The sequence below is a fragment of the Parus major genome, chromosome 1A, assembly GCF_001522545.3.
Source record: "Parus major isolate Abel chromosome 1A, Parus_major1.1, whole genome shotgun sequence".
Taxonomy (NCBI): domain Eukaryota; kingdom Metazoa; phylum Chordata; class Aves; order Passeriformes; family Paridae; genus Parus; species Parus major.
Genome location: NC_031773.1, coordinates 30,086,517 through 30,110,007, shown reverse-complemented (window position 1 = coordinate 30,110,007; position 23,491 = coordinate 30,086,517). Strand labels below are relative to the sequence as shown.

Below are 23,491 nucleotides of genomic sequence, written 5' to 3'. Positions count from 1 at the left end.
CTCATCAGTCCATAATCCTCACACACACACACACAGCTCAGAGCTGCTTTCAGGAAGATGCAAATAGCAAAAATAATGTGGTTTGGAGAGCTATTTTTTTTGTTGATGTAGATCAGCCAGGCTTAAGGATAGCAGAACAGAGATGGTGTGGATGATACATAAGCAGAAATAATCTGTTTCCCTGTTTTTAGGTAATCTGTTTCTCTATTTTGAAGCAAGCAGCTACTGTGACATAAATATTTCACTGAGTGACTACAGCATAATATGCAACAACCTGTTGAGCAGAAGCAAAATCATATTGCAGTAAGAATACTACTCAGCAGTAATCATGTATTTTCAGTTAGAGGGACCATTCTGAGAGACACAACAGTGCAATTTAGAAAGTCCCTGTTAAAGAAAATTGTGAGAGAAGAGCTAGCTGGGTAAAGAGCAGCTCCTAGACTCCACTTACCTGCTTTTAGCTTAGATATTACTCACATATTAATGGGAAAGCAGAGATTTCCCCCTTTATTGTTGCATCTTGTCTTGAGACTAGGAACTATGGAAGAACATGCTCTATCTTGTGAAATGAAGGAAAATATGGAAAAAAAGAACAACAGTTTAGCAGCATATGGCCTTTTTTTCAACCACTGGCAGCAAAAAAAATGTGTTGTCTTTGTTTCAGCACAGCAGCTAGAAGTGCTGCAGGGAGTAGGAAGCTGTATGGACCTTCCTTTTGCTCCACATCCTCTACAGGTAGAGCAACCAGATGATTCAGATATTTGTTTTCGTAGTAGAAAAGGAGATATGGTGACTGTTAGATGACTTTTCAGGAAGATTAGGTGCTGCTTGTGAAATTGGTGATTGATTTGTATTTTTAGCATCAGAGAATATAGTATCCTTTTTAGCATCTAATCCATTAGCACTGTTAGAAATGCCCATATCTATGCTTTACTATAGTAATAAACCCCATTAAAAATAAAAAAAATAAAAAAAAGCAGATGAATAGAGAAATGTCTTTAAATTTATATGAATTTTTCTTAACCATGAAGTTTTTTTCAGGCCAGATGTGTTAGAAAGTGAGTTGCTGTTTTGTACTCTTTCTTCAAGGATGCTAGCAATTTCCTGCTGAGAACTTATTGTCTGCAATTCTGTAACAGGGGAAGTGGTTCTTTAGCTGCTAAAAGGTGATGTGGAAAGCAGTATGTGTTCTGAGAACATAAAAATATTAGTAATTGCTGATATTCATAGACTTTACCTTTCTTTATTGAACTGTCTAGCCCTGACTCCTTGTATACTTAGAAAGGTAGGAAAATAGGTCCAGAAAGTTGCTTGGAAATTTCCCATAAAAATTCATAGTACAGGTGTGAAAAAAATTTAAAGTATCTTGCATTTTAATTCCTTTTTATTTATACTATGATTATATTCAAAAGGACAATTTTCTAAAGGTATAAGCTTTCCTCTGAAGTCTGTATTAAAAAACAAACAAACAAACAAACAAAACAACAAAAAGACCAAACCAGGAATGGAAGGTGGACCTATGGAGGTGTTCTTTTGTAATCTTGTTGAAACTTGTTTTTTGTTACTTGCACCCACCCAGCCTAAGGCACTTCCAGCATGTGACTACCAAGAATTTTCCCAGTCACATGTGTTGGTCCAAAAATTTTTGACCCAGAATGTATTTTTCCATAAAGTGACCAAACATTTCTTAGCAGAGAAACCCTCCTAGGGACAGGAACCCTGGCATGCAAGAATCTATTCACAAAATCCTTTTACATGTAAGGATTCATGTAAGTTTTTTCCTGTTTTTGGTAAAATATATCAGAAAGAGAACTCCCCAAATTAAAAACCTTACCTTTTCCCTGTCTATTATGTTTACTTAAACTTAAGCTTACAAAGCCAAAAGAAAGAACCACACAAACTATTTAGCCTAAAGGTTTTGTGATCTTCCCTTGGCAGGGTTTGGAGCAGAGTGAGGAAAAGTCTGGACTGTGTTTAAAACAGATAGTTCTTGATGTAACCCAGCAAGACAAGCCCCTGACCTGAGCACCTTGCAGCACTGAAGCAAGGCATTGCTTAGCCGTGTATTGTGGATGCTTAGTTGTATTCTGGAGAATGTGCAAAAAGTGTGAGGCCAGCAATTTCCACTTCAGGCTCTACAGTCAGCTCTCTCCACAGCACTGCGGGGAAGGTGAGAGAAAGGTTGTCCTGGAGGCTTCTCAGTGACTGTTGCTTCGATAAACAGAAAACACGTTGCTGACTCTGAGGACACAGGTGTGGGAATAAGTCATTAACAGATACTCAGAAAGGGGCTGTAAATGGCTTCAGGGTGTTTCATTCTTGTTGTTGATGCCCTACATCAACTGAAGAACTTAAAACAGTTCTCTGGTTGCAAGCTCCTGTTAGTGTCATTCTTAAGGACAATTAAGTATATCACACTTTCAATACCCAGGACTACATACTTCTGCCAACAGCCCACTTGCAACCCTTAACCAGATGCACTGAATCTCCAGGTTGCTGCTGCTGCTGTTAAAAAGACAGAGCTTAAGAATGAGGTTTTAATATCTTTCCCTTGATTAATTTTAAGAGAAAAATCTCTCTTTAATAAACTTGAGTGGAACCCAGAATTAAGACTATTTAATGACACTGTTACTTGTGGGAATAACATTGCCAGAAAGATTAACTGTCCTAGAAAATAATTGCTACTTTGAGGCATTATTTCTCATTTTCAGTAACTTTTTGTATCCAGACCAAACTTCTATGCCTCTGGGTTTGTGGATGGGAAGAAAAATACCTAGTTCTGTGAGGTAGTCATTTTCCATTAGCAGTGTGGCCTGGCAGCCAGGAGAGCCAACCGTGCTCAGTTGGAGTGCATCAGGCACAGCATCACCATCTGGGCAAGTCCTGCTTTGCTCTGCCCTGGTGTGGCCTCACCTTCAATATTGTGTGCAGTTTTGGGTGCTACAATATAAGGATATAAAGCTATTGGAGAGTGTCCAAAGAAGGACAACAAAGCTGGTGCTCTGTCAGGGCAGGGAGCTTTGAGTAGAGGCTGAGGTCGTTTGGTCTGTTCAGCCTGGAGAGCAGGAGCTGGAGAGCTCACTGCAGTCTGCAGCTTCCTTGTGAGGGGCAGAGGAGGGGCAGGCACTGATCTCTTCTCTGTGGTGATCAGGGACAGGACCTAGAGAAATGGCTTGAGGCTGTCAGGGGATGTTTAGGTTGGATATTAAAAAAAGATTCTTTACCCAAAGGGTGGCTGGGCACAGGAACAGGCTTCCCAGGGAAGTGGTCATGGCACCAAGCCTGACAGATTTTAAGAATCATTTGGACAACACTGTCAGGCACATGGTGTGGGATGACTTTTCCAGGGCTTGAACTCAGTGAGTTGGATTTGATGATGCTTGTGGGTCCCTTTGTGAAATCGTACCTCAAACAAATACAATAAATTCAATGTCAATGTAAACACAAAACAAATTACTATGGATTTTATTAATACCCAACAACAAAGCCTTTCATCATTTGCAGTGTTCATCAGCTTAGTAAAAAGAAATAGATTATCAATGCCAGTCTACTTCCAATGTATTTGCTGTGAAACACCATTCCATGGGGGATTTTTGATGTACAGGTACTAGCAATTACTTTTACTGGTGTTCCTTCACGTTGCATAAAATATTTGATGTTGGAAGACATATAGTCCAGATAGTAGAGTGTTATTATGCAAACTGGAACAAAAGATGGCTCACTTCTGTGGCAGTAAAAGATATGAACAGGAGAGAAACTCAGTCCCGAATCCCCAGCAGTCTTAGAAGACAGAATCATGGGGTCATTAATGTCGGGCAGAACTGAATCTGTCTCTCAATATGTCTGATGAATAATGTGATCATGGCTAAATTCTGTTGTTTTATAAATTGAATCCATTTTTCCTTTTGTGTCTATTTTGAAGGTTCAAAATGAAATTGAAAAGCTTTGTTTTGTAATTAAGGCAAATAAGCACTTTTTCTGTGAGGGGAAAAAACCCTCTTCAGTTCATCCTCAACCATTTTCCACAATTATTCAGTTCAATGATTGAACTGAAAAATTATAGTGCCTAACTGCTATTCATTTATCATTCAGGCCAAACTGAAATTGCAGTTATTAATCAAAGTATATTACGATGGTTGGCAAAATGAATCACTGTTCCTCCAAAATAAACTCTTTGTAAGTGAAAACTGATACATGTATGATATATCAAAAATTTATGCCATTTCTTTTGGTACCTAGCTACAGCTTTAGGGTTCTACAGGACCATTTCTGAAAATATTCATTTTGCGGAAAATACAAGCACAAACAAGTTAGGGATATCTGAACTAGATTGTCTAATATAAATGTTTTCTTTTAGTATTCAGTTAAAACTTAGTTTAAAAGAAAGCTTTGAGAGTTTTGTTATGTTTGCATAACACATTTTCCTAAATATTTCACATGAATTTTGTGCTGAGAATTTAATGCCATATAAAAGTTTAATTAAATGCTCGAGTAGTTTGTAGGTCTTCATGAACTTTGATGGGGATGATAAAAATGAAACAGATTGTGCTGATGAACTTCTGCTTGTCTTAAATTAAGAAACACGTAAAGCAGCATTAGCAAATTTTCCATTCCAATTTCATTGATGTTAAAGTGTTTAAATAGGCTGCAGACGTCTCCAGCTTATGAAAAATGATATGAATGGGAACTAGGAACAGCCATAAGAACTAATTTGAACTCTATAAACCCTATATAGTTGATACACAAGGCATGAAAACTGTTTTTATACACAGTTTTTTTTTATATATACAAACATACATTGCTTGATTAACTATATTTATACAATTTCCAGGGGAAAAAGAATTATAATTAAATTCTGTAAAAAAGAAACATATAAAAGAAATAAAATTCATCTGTGTTTTTAACAAAACAAAATAAATCCTTTCATAGATATTACTCTTAAAAACACTCAAATTGAAATTGACAATTTCCAGGCAATATAATCTAATTAATTCTTAAATTGAAATAATATGTGCATGATTTTGGGATGATATCTGCAAATGCTGAGCAGTATCTCCTCCAGGCATGCATTTTGATTCATTTTTTATTTATGGAGGCTTCACAATTTCCAAGAAATTTCTCAGAGGTGCTTTTTAACATACAAGGTCAAAACAGTTAGAAAAGAAGATAAGATTTTTTGAGGGCTTCTTTGTTTGTTTTGGTGGTGAGTTTTTTTGTTTGTTGTTTTGTTTTGTTTTGTTTTTTTATATTACTTACCGTTGTTGTTGGGAGATTTTACAACTGAGACGGTTTGTGTTCAAAGTGTTCACTCCTTCTGTCACATCCCCCCAAAAACTCTCCTCCTCTCCCTGAGCATCAGGGTGTCTGTGCAAACCTGGCCTCAGCAGATGGGCCTGTGGGCTGTGGCCTCCCCCTCCACAAACCCAGGCAGAGATGATTTTCAGCACAGCTGCTGACTTTGGCTTCTTCTCCCTCAGCCTTGTTTACTTCTCCTTAGACCTGAGATATTTGGACAAAAGTACCACCTTCATCTTATCTCCAGTTCCCATCAGAGTCCAAATTCCTGTCAGAAGGCATGTTTGGGGAGGGGTGGCCTTCAGTGGTCAGTAGTCACTCCAGTGGACAAAAGTACATCTATGATCTCAACAGTGTTTAAACCATTAATCATTTTCAGTCTCTCACATTTGCATGACCACTATTAGTGAAAAAGTTAGGAGGAGAAGAACACATGAAAGAAGGGAAGTGACTTAATTACCTTCCAGGCTCATTTACTCTAAATTTTGACAAAATCCCAGAAAAGAAAATAATCTAAGATGAATAATAGTTTTGACAAGTTACTTTAAATTCTCATATATTAAGGTAAAATATTGATTTGAGGTAATTTTCAAATAATACAGGAAATCTGTGATTATTAAATTTTAAACTGAGTTCAAGACAGTGCAGTTCCAGATGTTTAAAGATCCATTTGTGCTGATTGATAAAAAGTGCATAAAATGTCCTTAAAATATCAATCTGACTCAGTGTTTCTGGATTTTGTCCAGGTGCATCATCTTTTTTTATATCTTTTGAGAAAAAACAGTGAAACTTTGGATTAAGTCAAGAGTTCCATTGTACAGAAAAACCAGGAAAGTATCATGATAGTCAAAAATAGAACAGATTCATATTCTCATATATAAGTTTTGAGGTAAGAACATCAATATGTTATATAATAGGATCCTATAAGAAGTTTCCATGACAAAAAGAGGCCCTCAATGAGTGAATATATTTTAACCAAGACAGTTTGATGTCTCTGAGCACAGGTAATTAGAAGTCACCTAATGAAACTGAGCTACTTATTCGACCAGTGAATCACAATCACCAATTATATGTCTCTTGTTAATGCACTATATATATCATTTAACTTTCTTTGACTTATGATTCAGACTTTTTACTTCAAAAACAATGCTGGTACCTCTGCTCTCTAGGGCAGAATGAGGTCTCCATTTATCTTGCCACTACACTACCAAAATACAAAACCTCAGTAATAGGAATGATTTTTCTGAAATCAGTATCTCTTTCTCAGCAATGAATTTTAGTCATGCATTTAGATTCAGTGAGGCAACATATCCTTAGGCATAGAAGTGGTATCAGCTGTGTCATTGAGCAGGGGTAAATATCCTATCTTGTTTGTTGTTTCAAAGGGACAATTTTACAAGTAGGTATTTTTAACTTACTTTTTTATTCATTTGCTTCGTCAATGGCTGAAAATGGATTTTTATAAATATTAAAACAGTCAGATATGCAACTATTGCAAGGATCCATTATCTAAACAATATCTAAACATATTTTGGTAGCTGAATCAAAACTTTTGTATCATGAAGATTATAATTCTTTGAAAATAGATTTTACAGTTATTAGAAATCTAACAACCATTTGCTTTGATAAAGTTATTTCGTTCTTATTCAATCATTCATCTTTTACAACTTTGTTTCCTAGTAGCTTACTGTGAATGTGCATAAAAGTGTGTAGATACTATGCAAAGGTGCATCTTAGTATTGTCTCTAACATCCCTTGTAATATCTTCATTTTAAATATCCAATCACATTCCGTAAATAAACAGCAATTTAACTGTGGCAAGCAATCCTAGACTGAAGTCAATTGACAAAAACATAAGAACAGATAACATTCAGAGGATTTTCAAAGACTTATCTACATACACTATTTCAAGATGTGGATAAACTCCTCTTCTGTAGCAAAATGAGTATTGGTGATTAAGGAATAACATTCCACATACATGGAATATAGGAACACATCCCAGTCCAAGTAATGCGGAAAAAAATCCCTGGTGTCCAGATGGTGTTTGAGTTATGTGTGAGAATAAATCCTAATATGGCAAAATTTGGAATAGCAAGGGGTTGGTACAATGTTCTCCTACTGGAAGTATCTTTTCTTCACAGGAAATCTTCAAGTTCTGTTTCTGTATGCAATGAGAAGTGATTTTGAGATCTTTGCTACAACTGAATAGTGAACCAATCTAAATATCTATGAATATTTGCACACTCTGAAGATGTAAATAATTTACTATTAAGGAGCCTAAGAAAATAGAATTTACATCCTTTCAGAAACTTTACATGGAAATTTTATTTTAATTTTTCTTTTTTTCTCTCAATTGCTTACTATACACAATTTTCATTGTAATTTCCCATAAATATATATGGACAAACTTGACATATTACACAGTAGTACAAGCCTGGAATAGAAGTTAAGGAACAAAAATGCATTTAAATACAATTTAATGCAATGCATAAGCATTTTACAGGGTTAATATACATTATGAACAATGAATTTTGTCAGGTCAAAAAAAAAAACGGTTTTGGCATCTATAAAGAGAATGTTATAATTTGCTCATATCTCTTTGGAACATAAATAGCACCTCTAGCTAATAAATGATTGTCAAAAAAAAATCAAGCCAATATATTCAAGTAAAAACCATACAGTATTGCAAAATACAGAAAGGAAGAAACAACTTTATTAGTCAACAACAATGGTTACTGCATGTTTAATTATTGCATAGCAATACCAGGTTCTGTTGATCAACTGCAGATATGGTGAACTTTCCAAGTAGGCTGTAAGTGGAAAATGCAGCTGTATCACTCTTCAAGGAAAGGAATTTATGTCAGTGATTTATGTACCACTCCGAAAAATCTCCCAGTATGTTAAGGTAAACTTTAAGGTAAAACGTTTTAAAGAGTGAGAGCCAAATGTGGATTTTTCATGGGCTTGCCTACTTGCAGACAAATCAAAACCCCCAAAACCTGCAAAAGGTATGACACATCATCAGTGTTTTTAGTGAATAGTGTTCTGGACAATTTCAGATAATAATCACACAGGAATATTGTGTACAGGCGCTTGAATAGCCTCACTTTCCAAGAACATCATGTCCACCAATACTTTGTGTGAGCTGGTCATACATATCACATTATATGAAAACTCAGTATGTTGGCTGCAGTCTGTTCAGAGATCATTTAGCTAATATTTCCACAGCAATGACACCCCACCAACAAGTTTGCCAACAATGTAGGATTTGCCGTTTACCTCAATGAACATTCTCAGTGATCTTAGGCTGCTTTGAACTGAGTCATGGTTGGAAACCAGTGTTATGTAATACTGCATCTTTTTGAATGAAGTTCTACTATAAATAAACCTAGCAGATACTGAAAAATAACATATGCTTTTACAGAAAAGCTTCAGATTTTTCTGTCATTTGTGGAAGTTTTTTATTTGCTTACAATTATGTTTCATTTATCAGGCACAATATGAAATTTACTCTAAAACATTATATATATTTTATATATACATAAATATATATAATATATATAAATTAGAGTTTTATATATAGGGGAATACATATATACACAAATACCACACCTGCATATATATTCCCTTATATATGTCCATATATACATTCACAGAAGACATAAACCATTTTCTCTGGAAATAAGAAAAATGAAGGTTATAAACTGCTCAAAGAATGCTTGGAAGGAAATTGATAATTTCCTTTGGGGTTAACAGACTTATTTGGATACTTATTTAAATATATCCTCTGTATTTTATAATCTACATTCAGAGTGTAGGGTGGGATTTTTTAAAATTTATTTACATAGACCATTAAAATAACACATATTGTGCGTTAATTTAGGGACTGATTCATTAGGAATATTATGCAGGCATAGCAAATTTGCCAGTTGTAATAAATCCTGCGTTTGCTGCGTTATATCTGACAGTCCTGAGATTTGGAATGGAGAAAATAAGGCTGAAATCTCCACTGAAGCCACATCACCTCCAATGTCTGATAAAGCTCTTTGATTGGTATTTTTATGTTGGCTTTAGTGGACTTTGTACTAGGTCCTAGAAGGCAAGAATGGTTTGAAGAATATCTTTGAAAAAACAATCTTCTCTGGTTTTATAAAGAGCATATGAAGAATTATCATCATTGCTTGGCCCCAGTCGAATATTTTGTGACTACTTCCTTCATCTGCCCCACAAAACGAAAAGCTTTTATATGCTTTAACACTTTTTTTAAGTCTTAAATTTCTAAATCAGAAACACCATTTTTTTTTCATGGATGCAAAATGTTCTGTAATAATTTTTAAAACTGTTTGGATATAGTAACTTTGTTAATTTTCCTAGTTCAGAAATTGTAAGAAAACAAAAAAGAAAAGCAGGCCATCATCTCACAGAAAGATCAATAGACTTTGGATATCTAAATGACACATTTAGTTTTTATACCAGATTAGTGATGCAAAAACCTCACAGGTATGTGTTGAGAATAAAGATACGCCAACTGATACAAATGTGTGCTCATAGATATGCACTGTCTTGAAAACAGAAGTGTAAGCAGCTTTAAATTTCTGGGAGATGTTCTTATAGTCTGTACAGGTTTTACCATAATGCATTTTGTTAACTCTGTTGTTCCAGGGTTGTGCAAGTCTCCAAACTTCAACTGAGAGGTAGATAAGAAAAAATTTGAACTGCAAAACTACAACATGCAAATTATGTTGAAATCAAACAGCAATGCTTATGCAAATTCTGATCAAAAATGTGATAGTACATGCAAACACTTTCATTATATATATCTGTATTTGCACAAATATCAGAAGTGCACTCACCCTGAAAAAAATCCAAACAGCCTTGTTAAAACTGGTAACCCATCTCTGAAAATAATTTTTTTAAAACTCCTTTAATATTCCTCTCTGTGAGTAGAAAAATAGTCATCTATAGAGAAATTAACAAAAATTGCCAGATTCAATTTTGTTACAGGCAAAATTGCCAGTATCATTTATAGCACGTTCATCTATAAAAGTGGTGACTGGCTTTGTTTAGTGAAATCCTGATAGCAGTTCAAAATCTGGCTGCATGTGGTATCTGTAACTTACGTGTTCCAGTAATATCTCTGTACTAATATTCACAACCAGATGCGAAAGAAGCAAGTGTAAAGTGTTGCATTTGACAACATGCCAAATGTGTCATTGCAGGAAAAACAACAAGAAAGGATTAAAGATAAATCACTACATACCCGGTCCAAATTTTTTGTCTTACATGAAAATCAAGTATGGGGTGGTGGAGGTGGGGAATGTTTAAAAGGAATGAGAATTTTCTGTGAGGAACAATCATGTATACATTGCCAAATCTTTTTTCAGCATAGTGGATGCTGATATTCAACATGACCATTAAAATTCATGTGAATTTTGAATCAATGTCAGTGAAATTGCTGCCATTCACTTCAACAGTAAGTAAGGCTGAACTTCCTCTCAATAAGGACAGCGTCACTTAAAAAAATCTATTTGAAGATGAAGTAAGATTTTCCCTAGCTCTGTCAAAACAGCTCACAAAACTCCTGAAATAAAAGCATTATAGTCTTTCATATAAAAAGATGCTTTTCTGAACTTCACAGAAATACAGAACTAAAAGCAATTGCAACCACAGTTTAATGGGGAGAGAAGGGTGCGGTGAAATTTTGATACATTGCTGAAATAGTACTGAGAATTATTAGTGAGGAGTATTTCTCTGGAGTTGGAAAGGGCAATACAGGAGAATTCTCCAGCTAACACAGTGCATGACATAAAAAACCCAAGGGAAAAGTATCTGGATATGTACTTTAAAACTACTTGAAATTTAATCCTGATATTAAATTGGGGGAAATATTATTGATGATATCCCACCTTCCTGCTAGTTTTAAAATTTTGGCATTATTTTTTCTAGAAGAGAAAAAGGGAAATCAGATTTAGCAATAATTAGCAGAGAAATTGAAAGAGTGAAGTATACATGAGTATAAATGAGAATAAGATGAATTAATTATTTGCTTGCACTGACTGAGACTACTGATTCCTAGAGCACATAAGAGATGCATGTGCTAGGAAGCTTGAGTACATTGCTTCATCACTGATATGGGGCATGTGTTATGACCCTTCAGTTGTTCAAACTGAGGGTGAGGTAATTAAGAGAACCCAGAGCAATTTAGAGAGATTATGTATATACCCAGGTCTAATCTCGAAAGCAGAAACATAGTGATGAAATGACTTACAGTACACATTACAGGTCAGTGCAAGTAAGAGTCATATTCAGGAGTTTGAAGGGAAGTTATACTCATTTTGCTACTTTGATGCTCAGAATACAGTTGATTCAAGGCAATTTATTATTATCATTACTTTTAGAAATGAGAGCTACCTATACTAGGAAATTGCCCCTTTAGGACCTGTTATTTGGAAGACACAGGTTTTTAATTTGAGGCAGTTTTTGCATAGATAGGGTTCCAATTTTCTTCGCTCATCTCTGGGTTTTAACTTCTTTAATATTCAGTAGTATCAAGAGTATGCTGATAGGTTTCATTTTGTTGCTATTATTAAGAGAAAGAGTAATGAAAGAGGTGTAGGGAAATGTTTAACTTGACTCTTCTTACTCTTTATATTGCTCTAGTTGCCTGACACGCCATTTTGCCTTATGGGATTAAAAACTGCACATTGGTGAGTGGTGGTAAAGCAGCCCTTGCACTCCTATTATCTTTTAACATAATTGACCAGAAATGTAAGAGTAGCATCTCTGTAGACTGTTTATAGAAATTTTTATTTCCTCTGAGACAGTAACATAATTTTTGCTAGAGGTGGTCAGGTGTGTCTATGGCTCGAGGAACTTCTTTTTTCCCTTATTTCCTATGCCATGTTGTTTTGTATTCTGAGATCCTGCACAGAACAGGCAAGTTGCCTGCATATTTCCTGAGAGACTTTTTTTTTTTATCATCATCTTTCTGAATCCTTTATTTACTCAACAGCAACTTTTAGTCAGCCTTCAGTCAAAAGTTGACAGTTCTTTTCTTCTACCCTGTATTCCTAATCATGCTGCTTTTTTGCAAAGAGATAATAAGCACCTACAATTTTACCTCAGACATTTTGGTTCAGCTCCTCTATTAATCTCTTTTCAAATAATCTCTGCCTTTCTATCGGTGGCTGTCAAGAGCAGTGATATTCCTGATGACTACTCTTCAGCTGAAATTTCAGTTCATCTTACACAATCCAGTATATATAGCCAATAATCCTGACTGTATGAAAGCTTAGTGTCTATGAAACTCATCACTTTCTGGCTACGGGCACACAAGGCCGTCACAGACCCTGGAATTCACTCAGTACGTTTGTACAGCCAAAAAGAGAGCAATGCTTTCATGTCATGGGGTGCTGGTAAGGCTAAGGTTCAGAGGAAGGTGCAATGCATTTATTTCCTCTCTGAACCCGGGGGTTGGCAGAAGAACTGTAATTTTACTGGGGCTGAATCATTCCTCTTTACACAGTACATGGCTCAAATCTGAATGTGCAACGCATATTTTCTCCCAAAACTCTGAAATGCATGTATTTTGTTTCTGATGCTCCTAAAAATTTACAGGATTTGTTGGAGAAGTTTTGTTTTCCTGAATATAACTAGGTAAAAAGTAGGTATTAAATTCTGTACCATGCTGAGAGTAGATTAATGATATTTCTCCCCAAAAGAGTGATGAGAAAATTAAAAAATTCAGCAGTACTGTGGAACTTTATAAACTGATAATCCAGCAAAACAGAAGCAAGCACTATCAACATTTTTAGAAAAAAAATTAAATAATATTGAACATAATAATATTAAGAAATAACTTTCTTAAAAGCCCTCTTGTATCTACTAGATTTTCCTATTGATTTTTAGATTTTGTTATTGGCACTTCAAAGGGTGTTTATCACAGTTAGCTTTCTGTCCAATATATTTCTATTTTTTGAGATTTAGAAGAGGACTAAAATGAATAATTTTCTTTTCCTGGAACTGAGTGTAGGTGTATCCTGCATAAACAGTGCATACATGTTTTATGAATCAGACCCTTAATTTTCACAATTTTTGAGGCATTTATAAGCATCCCTCCAAAATGAATAGCACCTTTCCTTACCTAGAAATAAAACAGAAATAATTTCACATATTACCTTCAGAAGCTTGCACTTTTAACTTTCAAACAAAATACTAAAATATTTCTATAAAGTAAAATTGTAGATTTATGCTTTCTTTTGTCTAAAGGAAGAGGAACAATTGTGTGCATTTTAATTTATATGACAGTCTGCATGAAATTGTAGACACAAGACCAAACATCCTGCATAAAACTGATGTGTCAATACAAAGCTTCCAGACTGGCATTGTCAAGGTGCCTTGCAGCATTTTGCTCAAAGCAGCACTACAAAAATAAAAAGAAGTAGCTTTTCACTAAATTCCTGGAAAAGGGAAGGGGAACTGGTATGAAGCTACCTGTCTGCAAAGATCTGAAGTTAGATCTTAAATCTCCTCTCAGAAAACCATCAAACAACTAACGACTTGTCAATAAAGCCAAGCATCTACTTTGAAGTCATTGTCATGAAACTCATTAAGGCCACAAAAGCCAAGGGTTAGTATCCTTTTAACATCAGCAGATTATGAATCTAGTCCCTTTAGGAAAATGGCTTCACATTCTGATCCAGATCCTTCAGCTACACAGAAATACACAGTCAAACAAACTGATTGCCACTCTTGTTAGAAATGTAAATCTCGGGTTTAAACCTTTTATGTACAGGCAGATTTTAGCGTAGTTTGAATTAGCAAAGTGTGAACATACTTTGAATTCAAATATATATGTTGAAGTACTACGTAATCAGCTATCACTGGAAGAAACTACTTCTGGAGTATATTATAAATCAGCTTTTTATTGTGTTTTAGAGATGTGTTCACCAATTATTTGTCTCCTAAACTTAATTTTTATATCCATAATTGCTTATGCAGGCATATTTTTCATCTAGTGGGCACACAAAAGAGAAGAATGTTTCAGTGTGCTTCAGTCAGGTATTGTGTCTCTTTTGAAACAAACCTTTGACTTTATGTTCTCTTTAATATTGGTGCTAAGTAGAGTTTGGGCAGATAATTTCAGTAGATTTTAACCACATCATAAAGATGAATGCAAGTATCTTCCCAAATAAGATTAGGAGATACTTTTGCGTTAGGTATACTTCTGAAACAAAACTGTTTGTCATTGGAAGGCTTTATAGCCTGGTTTATCTGACTCTTGCTTGTCCAGAGTCAAAATTTAATGGATTCATTTGCATTGAGTCACTACCTCTGTAATAGTAATTTTGTATCGCTGAAACAAATAAACTGTAGATAGTAATTTAGCTTAGAGTCTTGCCATAGGGCAAAAATCTGTTCCCATCCAATATTGTGACTGATCATTATTACCACAAAACCTGGCCTGTGTCTTGAAGACATATTCCTAATGGAAGTCATAAATGTTGCCTTCTGAGCTATATTTCAGATTAAATATTGGTTTCTCTTTCTGATGGATCTTCAAGAGCTTTATCAGCTCTGCTGGAAGCATCTTCATTCTCATTGTTTGTTAATGGTTCTGCTTCCTTTGGGTCAGCATTCTTCTGTGCTTTCTGCTTCTCATCTTCTAATTTCTTTTCTTTTGCCAAAAGCCTGTAGTTGATGGCATTGCCAATGAACAACCAGATACTGGCCACAGTCACAATCACTCCGCAGACAAAGTACATGTACTGGTATTCACCAGTGACATCTACTAGCCAACCTGAAATACAAAGATAAGAGGAGAGAAAAAGAGTATTTAGGCTAGGATACCAAATACAATCCACATCTTTCCCATGGAGAAATATCTATATATTTTTTGGTTTTGAAGTTGGAGCCGAAAGGCATTTTCAACATGTTGAAGTTGTCTAACTATAGGCAGTGGAACGCTATAAAAAACCCCTGAATTAGTGAAGAGAGCAACTGCCATTGAAGACACTGACAATAATAAAATATTGAAGAGCAAAGTAAGAAAAGCTTAATGAATAATGGCAGAAAGTTTTTCAGTTCTTTTATTTTCATTCTTTCATTGCCTTATTATTTTATTCACCTCGTAATTGTGTTTCCTATTGTTTGGAGTGACAGTCTGACACTCACTGAGGCTGCATAAACACAATAGAATGAAGAGGTATGTGCCTTTTTAGGCTGCTGTCTCCGTGCATCAGCTGCCTGCTTTTCACATTTACTTTCCTGTGAGTGGTGAAAGAGATAGAAAGGCTTGTCCCTTCAGTCATCATGCTCAACTACTGAGTTTTAAACTCTGAGCCCTGTACCTAAAACTTACATTCAGCTCTTTGATATTAAATTTCTTTCTGACAAGAAGAGTAAAATATAACAGTTCTTCCCATTTATGAGACATTCCTTCTAAATTTTCCCATCTCCCAAATTAACATTTGTAAGTATCCAAGTATTTAGCTCTGAACTTTCCTACACTATAATTGAAACTCACAGGGTAACCTGCACGCTTCAATTTAGTGTGTCTTTAGACGCTTTTAGTGGGTTGAAAACAAAATGCCACTCTATTCACCTGATACATATTTACAAACCATGAAATTATTCCAGGCTTCTCTGTTTTTTTCACAAACCTAGTATAAGGACAAACTCACATAGCACTGCAAGTGTACAATTCACCTATTAGTGTAAACAGTGCAATTTGCTGATTTTTATCAACGAGCAGTCTCATAAAAATATATTTAAAAACAAAATTCTGAATTAGCAATGCTTCAGCATACTATTTTAAAACATATGAACTAGTCAAAACTGGAGCTTAGCTTTTCCATGTGTTCATCCCCTTTGTTCCCTCTCTTTACAAGTTAAATCAATTATTCATAGTGTTATAGTACAAAAAATGTTTTCCAAAACTCCTGAAAAGTTAATATACTGAAAAATAAATAACTGTGAAAGCTACTGCTCCATAAATACTAGATTTAGTACCTTTTGAGTTAATGCTGATTTCAGAACCTGACTGAAAAGTCTGGACTCCAGAGGTTACAGACTCAGACCTCCCACTAGGTGGCATAGAAAGAGTCTGTGTGAGGATATATTTTGCTCTACCTTTGCCAAAGTGGATTTGTATTTTAAATTATGAGAAAAATATGGAATGCCTTTAGAAGCATTAAAAATTTACTTGTCCAAATATTATTTTACTGAAGTGAGTGGAATTTTTTAGGTATGTTCAGAATTGCACACAACAATGCAATTTTCATATAAATACTGACAGTAATCTGAAGTACTTTGGTATATATAAATGCTTTTAGCCACACATAATCTTGCAGACTTCTGAGGCAGTGCTAATGTGGGTACAGTATATGTTCAGAAGGCTGGAAACCTCACTATCTTTATATTTTCATAGTGTTGGGCTTATACTGCAACACACACACCAAGATACACACCAATGCTTCTCAAAAAAATGAGATAATCTATTTTTTAATCTCTTATATCATCAGAAATCTCAATAATACAAAGCTTACCATGAGCATTACTGAATACTGACAAAAAAGCTAGCAAACAGAAAATACTTTTTGAAAATATCTTCTGAAAATACTCCTCATTTTTGCTGCTAGAAGCCCAGGTGTTATAGTCTAAGCGATACATCTAGGCTCCCTTTAAGATCCCTTTACACTTGAAAAGAGAAGCTGGCGACACTTTCAGTCAGGTGGCCCTCTGAATTGCCTTGCCCACATCTATTTGCTATTAGCAACAGGCTAAAGAACTGGCTGTGAGCAGAGCTGGGATGTGAAATCGGGCCAGGGCGCAATGCTCCACAGCATCCTGATGGAATCCCACCATGTGTGCACCCTGCCTAAAATGCTGAGCAGGCCTGCGTTCCTTCTGACACTCTCCTAATAGTTCTTCCTCTCTGGAAATGCCAATTCTCTCTGTTTAGGTAAATTAAAGTTGTTTAAGCAAGCGTAAATGAGCACTCCTCAAGCTGCTCCTAGGCTGGAGAAAAGTAACTGATGCAGTTATTTTTTACTATCAGGCTGTTACGGTACATTTCTAGTCACAGTGAAAACATTAAATAACATTAAGAACAATGTTTATATTAATTCAAAGTTACATTGCAAGATTATGCAGTAATGTCTGAGAAAAATGGAAACAAACAGATTCTTACCTCCTAGAGGAGGGCCTATGAGCACAGGGCAACATTCCACAATGGTGACAAGTCCCACCGCACTGGAAAATCTGGCAGCTCCAACAAGGTCCATCAATGTCTCAAAAAGAACGCTGCTAACCATTCCAAATGCAAACCCAAAAAATACAGCATATATCACCAAGCCAGTGTAATTTTTTGCCAGAGGGCACAAGATATGACAGACACCATTGTACAAGACAGCAAAACTAAAAAAATACTGAATCTTTGGCCGGATAAACCTGGAGTTTGCTACAAGTCCCATGGAAGGCCTAGCAAACATGTCTACAAAGGCTAAGATAGAGAGCAAAAAAGCAGCAGAATATTCATCAATTCCCTTGTGCTTGGCATAAGGAGCCAAGAATACTATTGGAGCAAAGAAACCAATAAACATAATGACATTTCCTGACAAATATATCAGAAAACCTCTGTGTTTGAAGAGGGACAGATCTAGATACTTATTCATAGTTTGCCAACAAGACTTCTTGTTGTTTTTGTGCAAGGCAGAATCTCCTGTGCCTTTTTCAACATCTTTTTTCACAGGAGGGACTTTTTTCGGTCCAACAGGTCTCATAAGTGACCCAGCCACACAGCAGTTCAAAAGAAGTCCTCCCAGAATAAGAAAGCTTCCTTTCCAGCCAAAAGCATTAAAGAGGAATTGATTGAGAGGTGCCAATGTGCTCAGAAACACTGGACTTCCAGCCATTGCCAATCCATTAGCGATGGGACGCTTCTTATAGAAATACTTGCCAATCATGGTCAAGGCAGGCTGTAAGTTGAATGCTAAACCCAGACCTAAACAACACATAAAAGACAATATTATTGCAGGCCATGCAGTGAAAAACACATCCCACATCTTTCAAATTATTTTTAAAATGACCAGTGTCCAATCTAGGGATTCTCAGTATAGAAACCAATTAGCAGCAGAGAACGAAATAGAGCCTCATTTCTGTCTATGAGTGTTCATACAAGACTGTGTCATGGTGGCATTTGGTCTTTTTTCCCTGTAGTGCTGCACTGAAAGCCAAAACTCCTTTTTGTGTTTCAGCAATGACAGAGACAGAGGAATCACATACAGAAGAATGATGGTATCAGTGCCTTGGCTCACCATTTTTATATTTGCTAAACTATAATACAATTCTCTCTTGGCTCATTTAACAGAAGTTATTAAATGTCACCTCAGCTACAATAAATGTAGGGTTTATTTAAATGCATAAATCTCCTAATTTCTTATTTCCAACCCTAATTAAGATCCAACTTGTCTGCAAAACTGGAGCATAAAATGGCAAATTGTTTTCCAGCACATTCAGCTCTCCTTCCCCAGGTCACTATTAAGGGGCTGTAAAGGACACACATGGGAGCAGACCACCTACCCACATCAGCTGAGTGTATAAACTGAACCTGAAGCTAAACCTCTAGGCTTTCTCTCTGTATTAAGACATCTAAGCCATAAACTCTAATATGCATCTGCTTGATGGTACAGGAGAGAAGCTTTCTTCCTTGATAGGCCCATTCCTGAACTCTGACTTTACTCTTTCACCAAGTTTAGGATGTCAAAAATAAGAGTTTTAAGGATTAATCAATCAAGGAATAAGAAAAGGACTCCTTTAGTCTCACTCTAAAGGAAGATGAGCCTGATTATACAGGTATTATCTTATTCATTTATTACCCGCCAATATTTCACATCTCCTCCCTTATTTTGAGAATGGAGTTTAAAAAAACCCCACAACTTTAAATAAGGAGATTCTTTAATTTACTGGCATTACAATAACATTAAGTCATTACTTTAGGCAATATCAAGGCCATTGATAGATGATTAAGAATAATTTTATTTGGTGATTGACACCGGGCAGATTTTAAACAGAAAACTATTGAACTGAGAGTTGTTATATTTTCTGTGAGAGTCTGTGAATGTACAAACAAGCTACAGAAAGCTGATACAAGCTTTTGCAATGCTACTAGAATTTGGCTAGCCACTGCCACCCTGTTTTTAGTGCAACATGATTGAAAGCCACAACAACGAATGTGAAATTGTACACGAATGACTGTAATAAGTGCTGTCATGAGCCAATCCACTTTTATACCATAATTATAGTGCAATGTGGAAAAGTACATACATACAGCATTTATTGAATAAATTCATCCCTTGTTTTGGAATCGTCCTAAGAAAGAATTTAACATCATACCAGTTAATTTAAAGGATTAGAGAGTTCAGGTAGCTGAAATTAACTGATCTTCCTACCTTCTTAGATTGCATCTCAGAATACCTGATCAGTGAGGCTCATTTGTAGAACAATATTTGAAATAGTTTGATATAACATAACATAAAATAACCTTTTAAACAGGACTCTTACCTCCAACCACACCAATACATATATAAAGTTCAAGGACGCTATTGCAGAAAGAGGATGCAATCATTCCAAAAGAACACAGGATACCCCCTGCAATCATCACAGGCCGGCTACCATACTTATTCACCAAAATGCTGCTTATAGGACCTGTTGGTAGAAAGAAAATGCAATTTCAGATAACAGGTAACTCCATCTTTGTATTTACAACATGTCGGAATGCTTTCCTCTTCCATCCTGGAAAATGTTAAACTGTTTCTGTACCAATCTATCTTACAAACACTCTGTGAGTTTGCAGACACAAGACTGGATGTGGATATACTGCCTCTATGACAATATAAGTATTGATTAGTTATGGAGATGGATAAAAAGATTAAAGACATCAGACAAGCAAGAGGGATTGTTACAGTTCACGAACAATCAATACCAAGATTGGTCAATGGAAGTTTTGAAAGTATAAGGACTGAAGAATTTCAAGTATGAGGCAGGTATCAAAACTCCACAGAGCAGGAAAAACCTCCAGGCAAGCACACTAAAATTACTCAATACTGCAGCATGTCCTGCACCCCTCCTTAGAACACATAGGCTTAAAAATATTGTCAAATCAGAACATAAATATCTGGCCCCTGAGGCTTGCTGTCCCTTACTTCATCAAGAGGGCGGTGTTAATGGGCAGTAAGATGACTGTAGGCTGTCTGGGAAAATCTAAAATGTGATTTAGCATAAAAACCTATAAACTCCTAAAATATTGCTATAGGTCCATTTTTCAGTTTCAACTGCAATTCAGTTTATGGTTTAATTACATCCATACTAGCCAGACAGCTAGTGAGCAATTTAGCATGACATACATTATATGTTTTTGAACAACCAGGGCTAGAATAGATGGTGTGCTACTTATCAAGATTAAGAGGTTGTCAAAACTCTTTAGGTAAACCTACATACCATCTGATTGCACTATATTTGGCCCAAACCATTACAAATAGTCGTGCTTTTGCAATAATGAAAGTTATCAAATACAAATATTTTTACAAAAATAAAAGCAGAGAACTCAAAAAATGCAACATCATAAAAAGCAATGCATTTCAAACTTAAAATAAAGCAGACACCTAGCGCAAAGTGGAATGCCTTGATTTGCATCTTAATTCACTACAAGCTATTCACTATACTGGTAACAGTTTTAAGTCTCTGTTTTTATAAATATCTAATGGAATAAATGCCAGAAACTTCATGCAGCAAAAAGCCAAATCCAATGAAATTTAAAAGTGTGCTTTCATAGGCAAAGTTATATTTTAGACTCCACTCTTTGAATTACCTTAAATGTATTAGAGTATTATTATTGATAGACTGAAATGTTAATTACTATTTGTATACACACAACAGAAGTCATAAGAATATGCCAAATTATCAATTTTTTCCTTACTTCTGTATGGAAATAAGCTTCTGCAATAGAGTTGCCCTGTTTTTCTAATAACTCATGAATACAGAGATCAACTTGAAATTAACTTGACTGGAAAGCAAAGATTTGAATGATGTTAGGATCTTAGTTTGTGTATTCATTAAATAGCTTGAGTCTCAAGGAGTTTTAAGCATAACCATATATTGAAGCCAACAGAGTTAAACATCCACAGCATAGAATGGACACCCAAATAGACAATAGCCCAGGGATTCATTAAAAGACCTTAGAACACTTATGAAGCACTACAACATTTGACTGACAGCTTATATGATGACATAACTAACATTTCTTTATTTCCATTCAAGGGGAACCACTAAGCCGAACTATGACAAGCAAGGCTTTCCTCTTTGAGACCATATGAAGAAAGCAGTGAAACATCGAAGAACATGATTTGATTTTTATTTTTTTTTAATAGAGCTATGTTTGGAATATCAGTGGTTGGGCTCATGTCTGAGTTAGAAAGCAAACCCTTTTGCAATATGTAAACAATAGAAATAATTTCTCTGAGTAAAAAAAAAGACCCTTTTAAGTGGGAATCTCTTTTTAACTCAAAGCAAAAGATTTCATCCCAGTACCCTATAAGTTTGAAAAAAAGTAAATCTAAGGCAAGTAAAAAAAATCTAAGTGTTGCTATTGCTAAACACAGTGACAGTATTCACTTAACACATATCAAAACAGCTATTTTAAATTTTTTTTTAAAATAATTTCCCTGTTCTTCCTGTAATGAGATGGAAATATTTACAAAACTGAAAGTGAAAAATTTGTTTAGTATTTGTTAGCAGACAGTTCCTTACCAGAAGAATGCATCTCTGCAGATCTTCACTGTGCAGTTAGGCTGGGACTTTTAAGTTACAGCTTTCCTGACCAAAGGACATAATGTTAACTTCACCTACAAGAACTAATAGCTGACCTCAAATATGGATGTATTCATTTAGGTAGATTGTCTGAGCCTGACTCTGTACTTTCAAATTACATAAATCTGGAATGTATGATGAATTTAAAAATCCTTTAAATTTAAATACTCTCTTTGAGATGCTTTCTTTAAGTTAATGATGTGCACTTACCAGCACAGCTCCATTTATTCTCAGGTTTTCTTTAGGTATATTCCAGTATTTTGATTTAAAATTTGCACGTGTGAGAAATATCAATTGTTTTACAAGTCATAAAGTTAGTTTACGCTCCCTAAATTATCTAGGAAATTTTCCAATGTGGTAAGTAGGTTAAGCATTCTATTCTGATATCTGTATATACACTTGGTTATGAAGTCTTATAAAATAATGCATATTCATACCTTAACATAGATGATTCTACATAAATTCCAGCTGTTTGCCTGCCATCATATGTTTTATAGCCTTGTACAAATTTCATGTCACATCTAACTTCTACAATTATTTAAGCAGTGCTCATGTGCCAGCATAGGTCCTTGTGTATTCTTTCTTTTTAGACAAAGGAAGATTAAGCTGTTTAAATACTATTACACTATGGATGCTAACTATGAAAAAAGGCAGAGAGCACAGTGCTTGTGGAAAAGCAGGCCACATAACTTTCTCAGTCTCACCTGAGAAAGCAGCCTGGGAAATCATAAGGAGGAATTAAAATAATCCTCAGAGACAGAAAACAGCCTTGCAGGTGCTGTTTGTCAGTTTCTTGTTTTCTTACAGGAGAAGGTCGAGGGGTGGTGAGCCCCACTGACCAATGATGGTGATGTGTTAGTTTACTAACCAATAAGAGTTTCACTTTTCTGCACTTTCACATATCGGTCTATAAAAGAAGATCTGAGGTAATAAACCGGAAGAGAAAGAACTTTCCTGCTCAACTCACAAGAGAGTTTGTGTCGTTCTCGCCGTTCCCAATAAAGAGACATCACACTGCCAAAACCTTCCTATACATTAATGTATGTTAATGCACTAAAGGACTACTGGATCTCTGAATCTACTTGCCTGAAGCCTGAAGTAACTGCATAACAGATGTTAAGTCAGGAGACTCACAAGAATATTTATTCTGGTTTCTCCCTTAACAGCCACAAACCATCAGCCACGAAAGATTATATATTCCCTAAACCAAATTTGAGACCATTATGGTAATATGCTAACACTCTCACAGCTGTATTTTTGTTTTATATCTTTCTGTTTCAGGCAAAGAACCAGGCTGTGAGAAGGTATAATACAGCAACTGTAACCAGTG

The 23,491-nt window shown here is 35.5% G+C and overlaps 1 protein-coding gene across 2 annotated transcripts in view; it reads right to left on the bottom strand.

Moving 5' to 3' along the window:
* Positions 1-7,595: 7,595 nt before the first annotated feature.
* Positions 7,596-23,491, bottom strand: part of SLC16A7 (solute carrier family 16 member 7) — a 79,241-nt gene continuing 63,345 nt past the window's right edge. Inside the window, exons 3-5 of one of the 2 annotated variants that reach the window (XM_015628414.3) lie at positions 19,858-20,001; positions 17,486-18,298; positions 7,596-15,094 (exon numbers count right to left, since the gene is read on the bottom strand). In XM_015628414.3, the coding sequence (XP_015483900.1) occupies positions 14,823-15,094; positions 17,486-18,298; positions 19,858-20,001 (1,229 nt within the window). In that variant the 3' untranslated portion in view covers positions 7,596-14,822. The remainder of the gene's footprint in view (positions 15,095-17,485; positions 18,299-19,857; positions 20,002-23,491) is intronic. The other variant, XM_015628415.2, reaches the window with a different exon arrangement.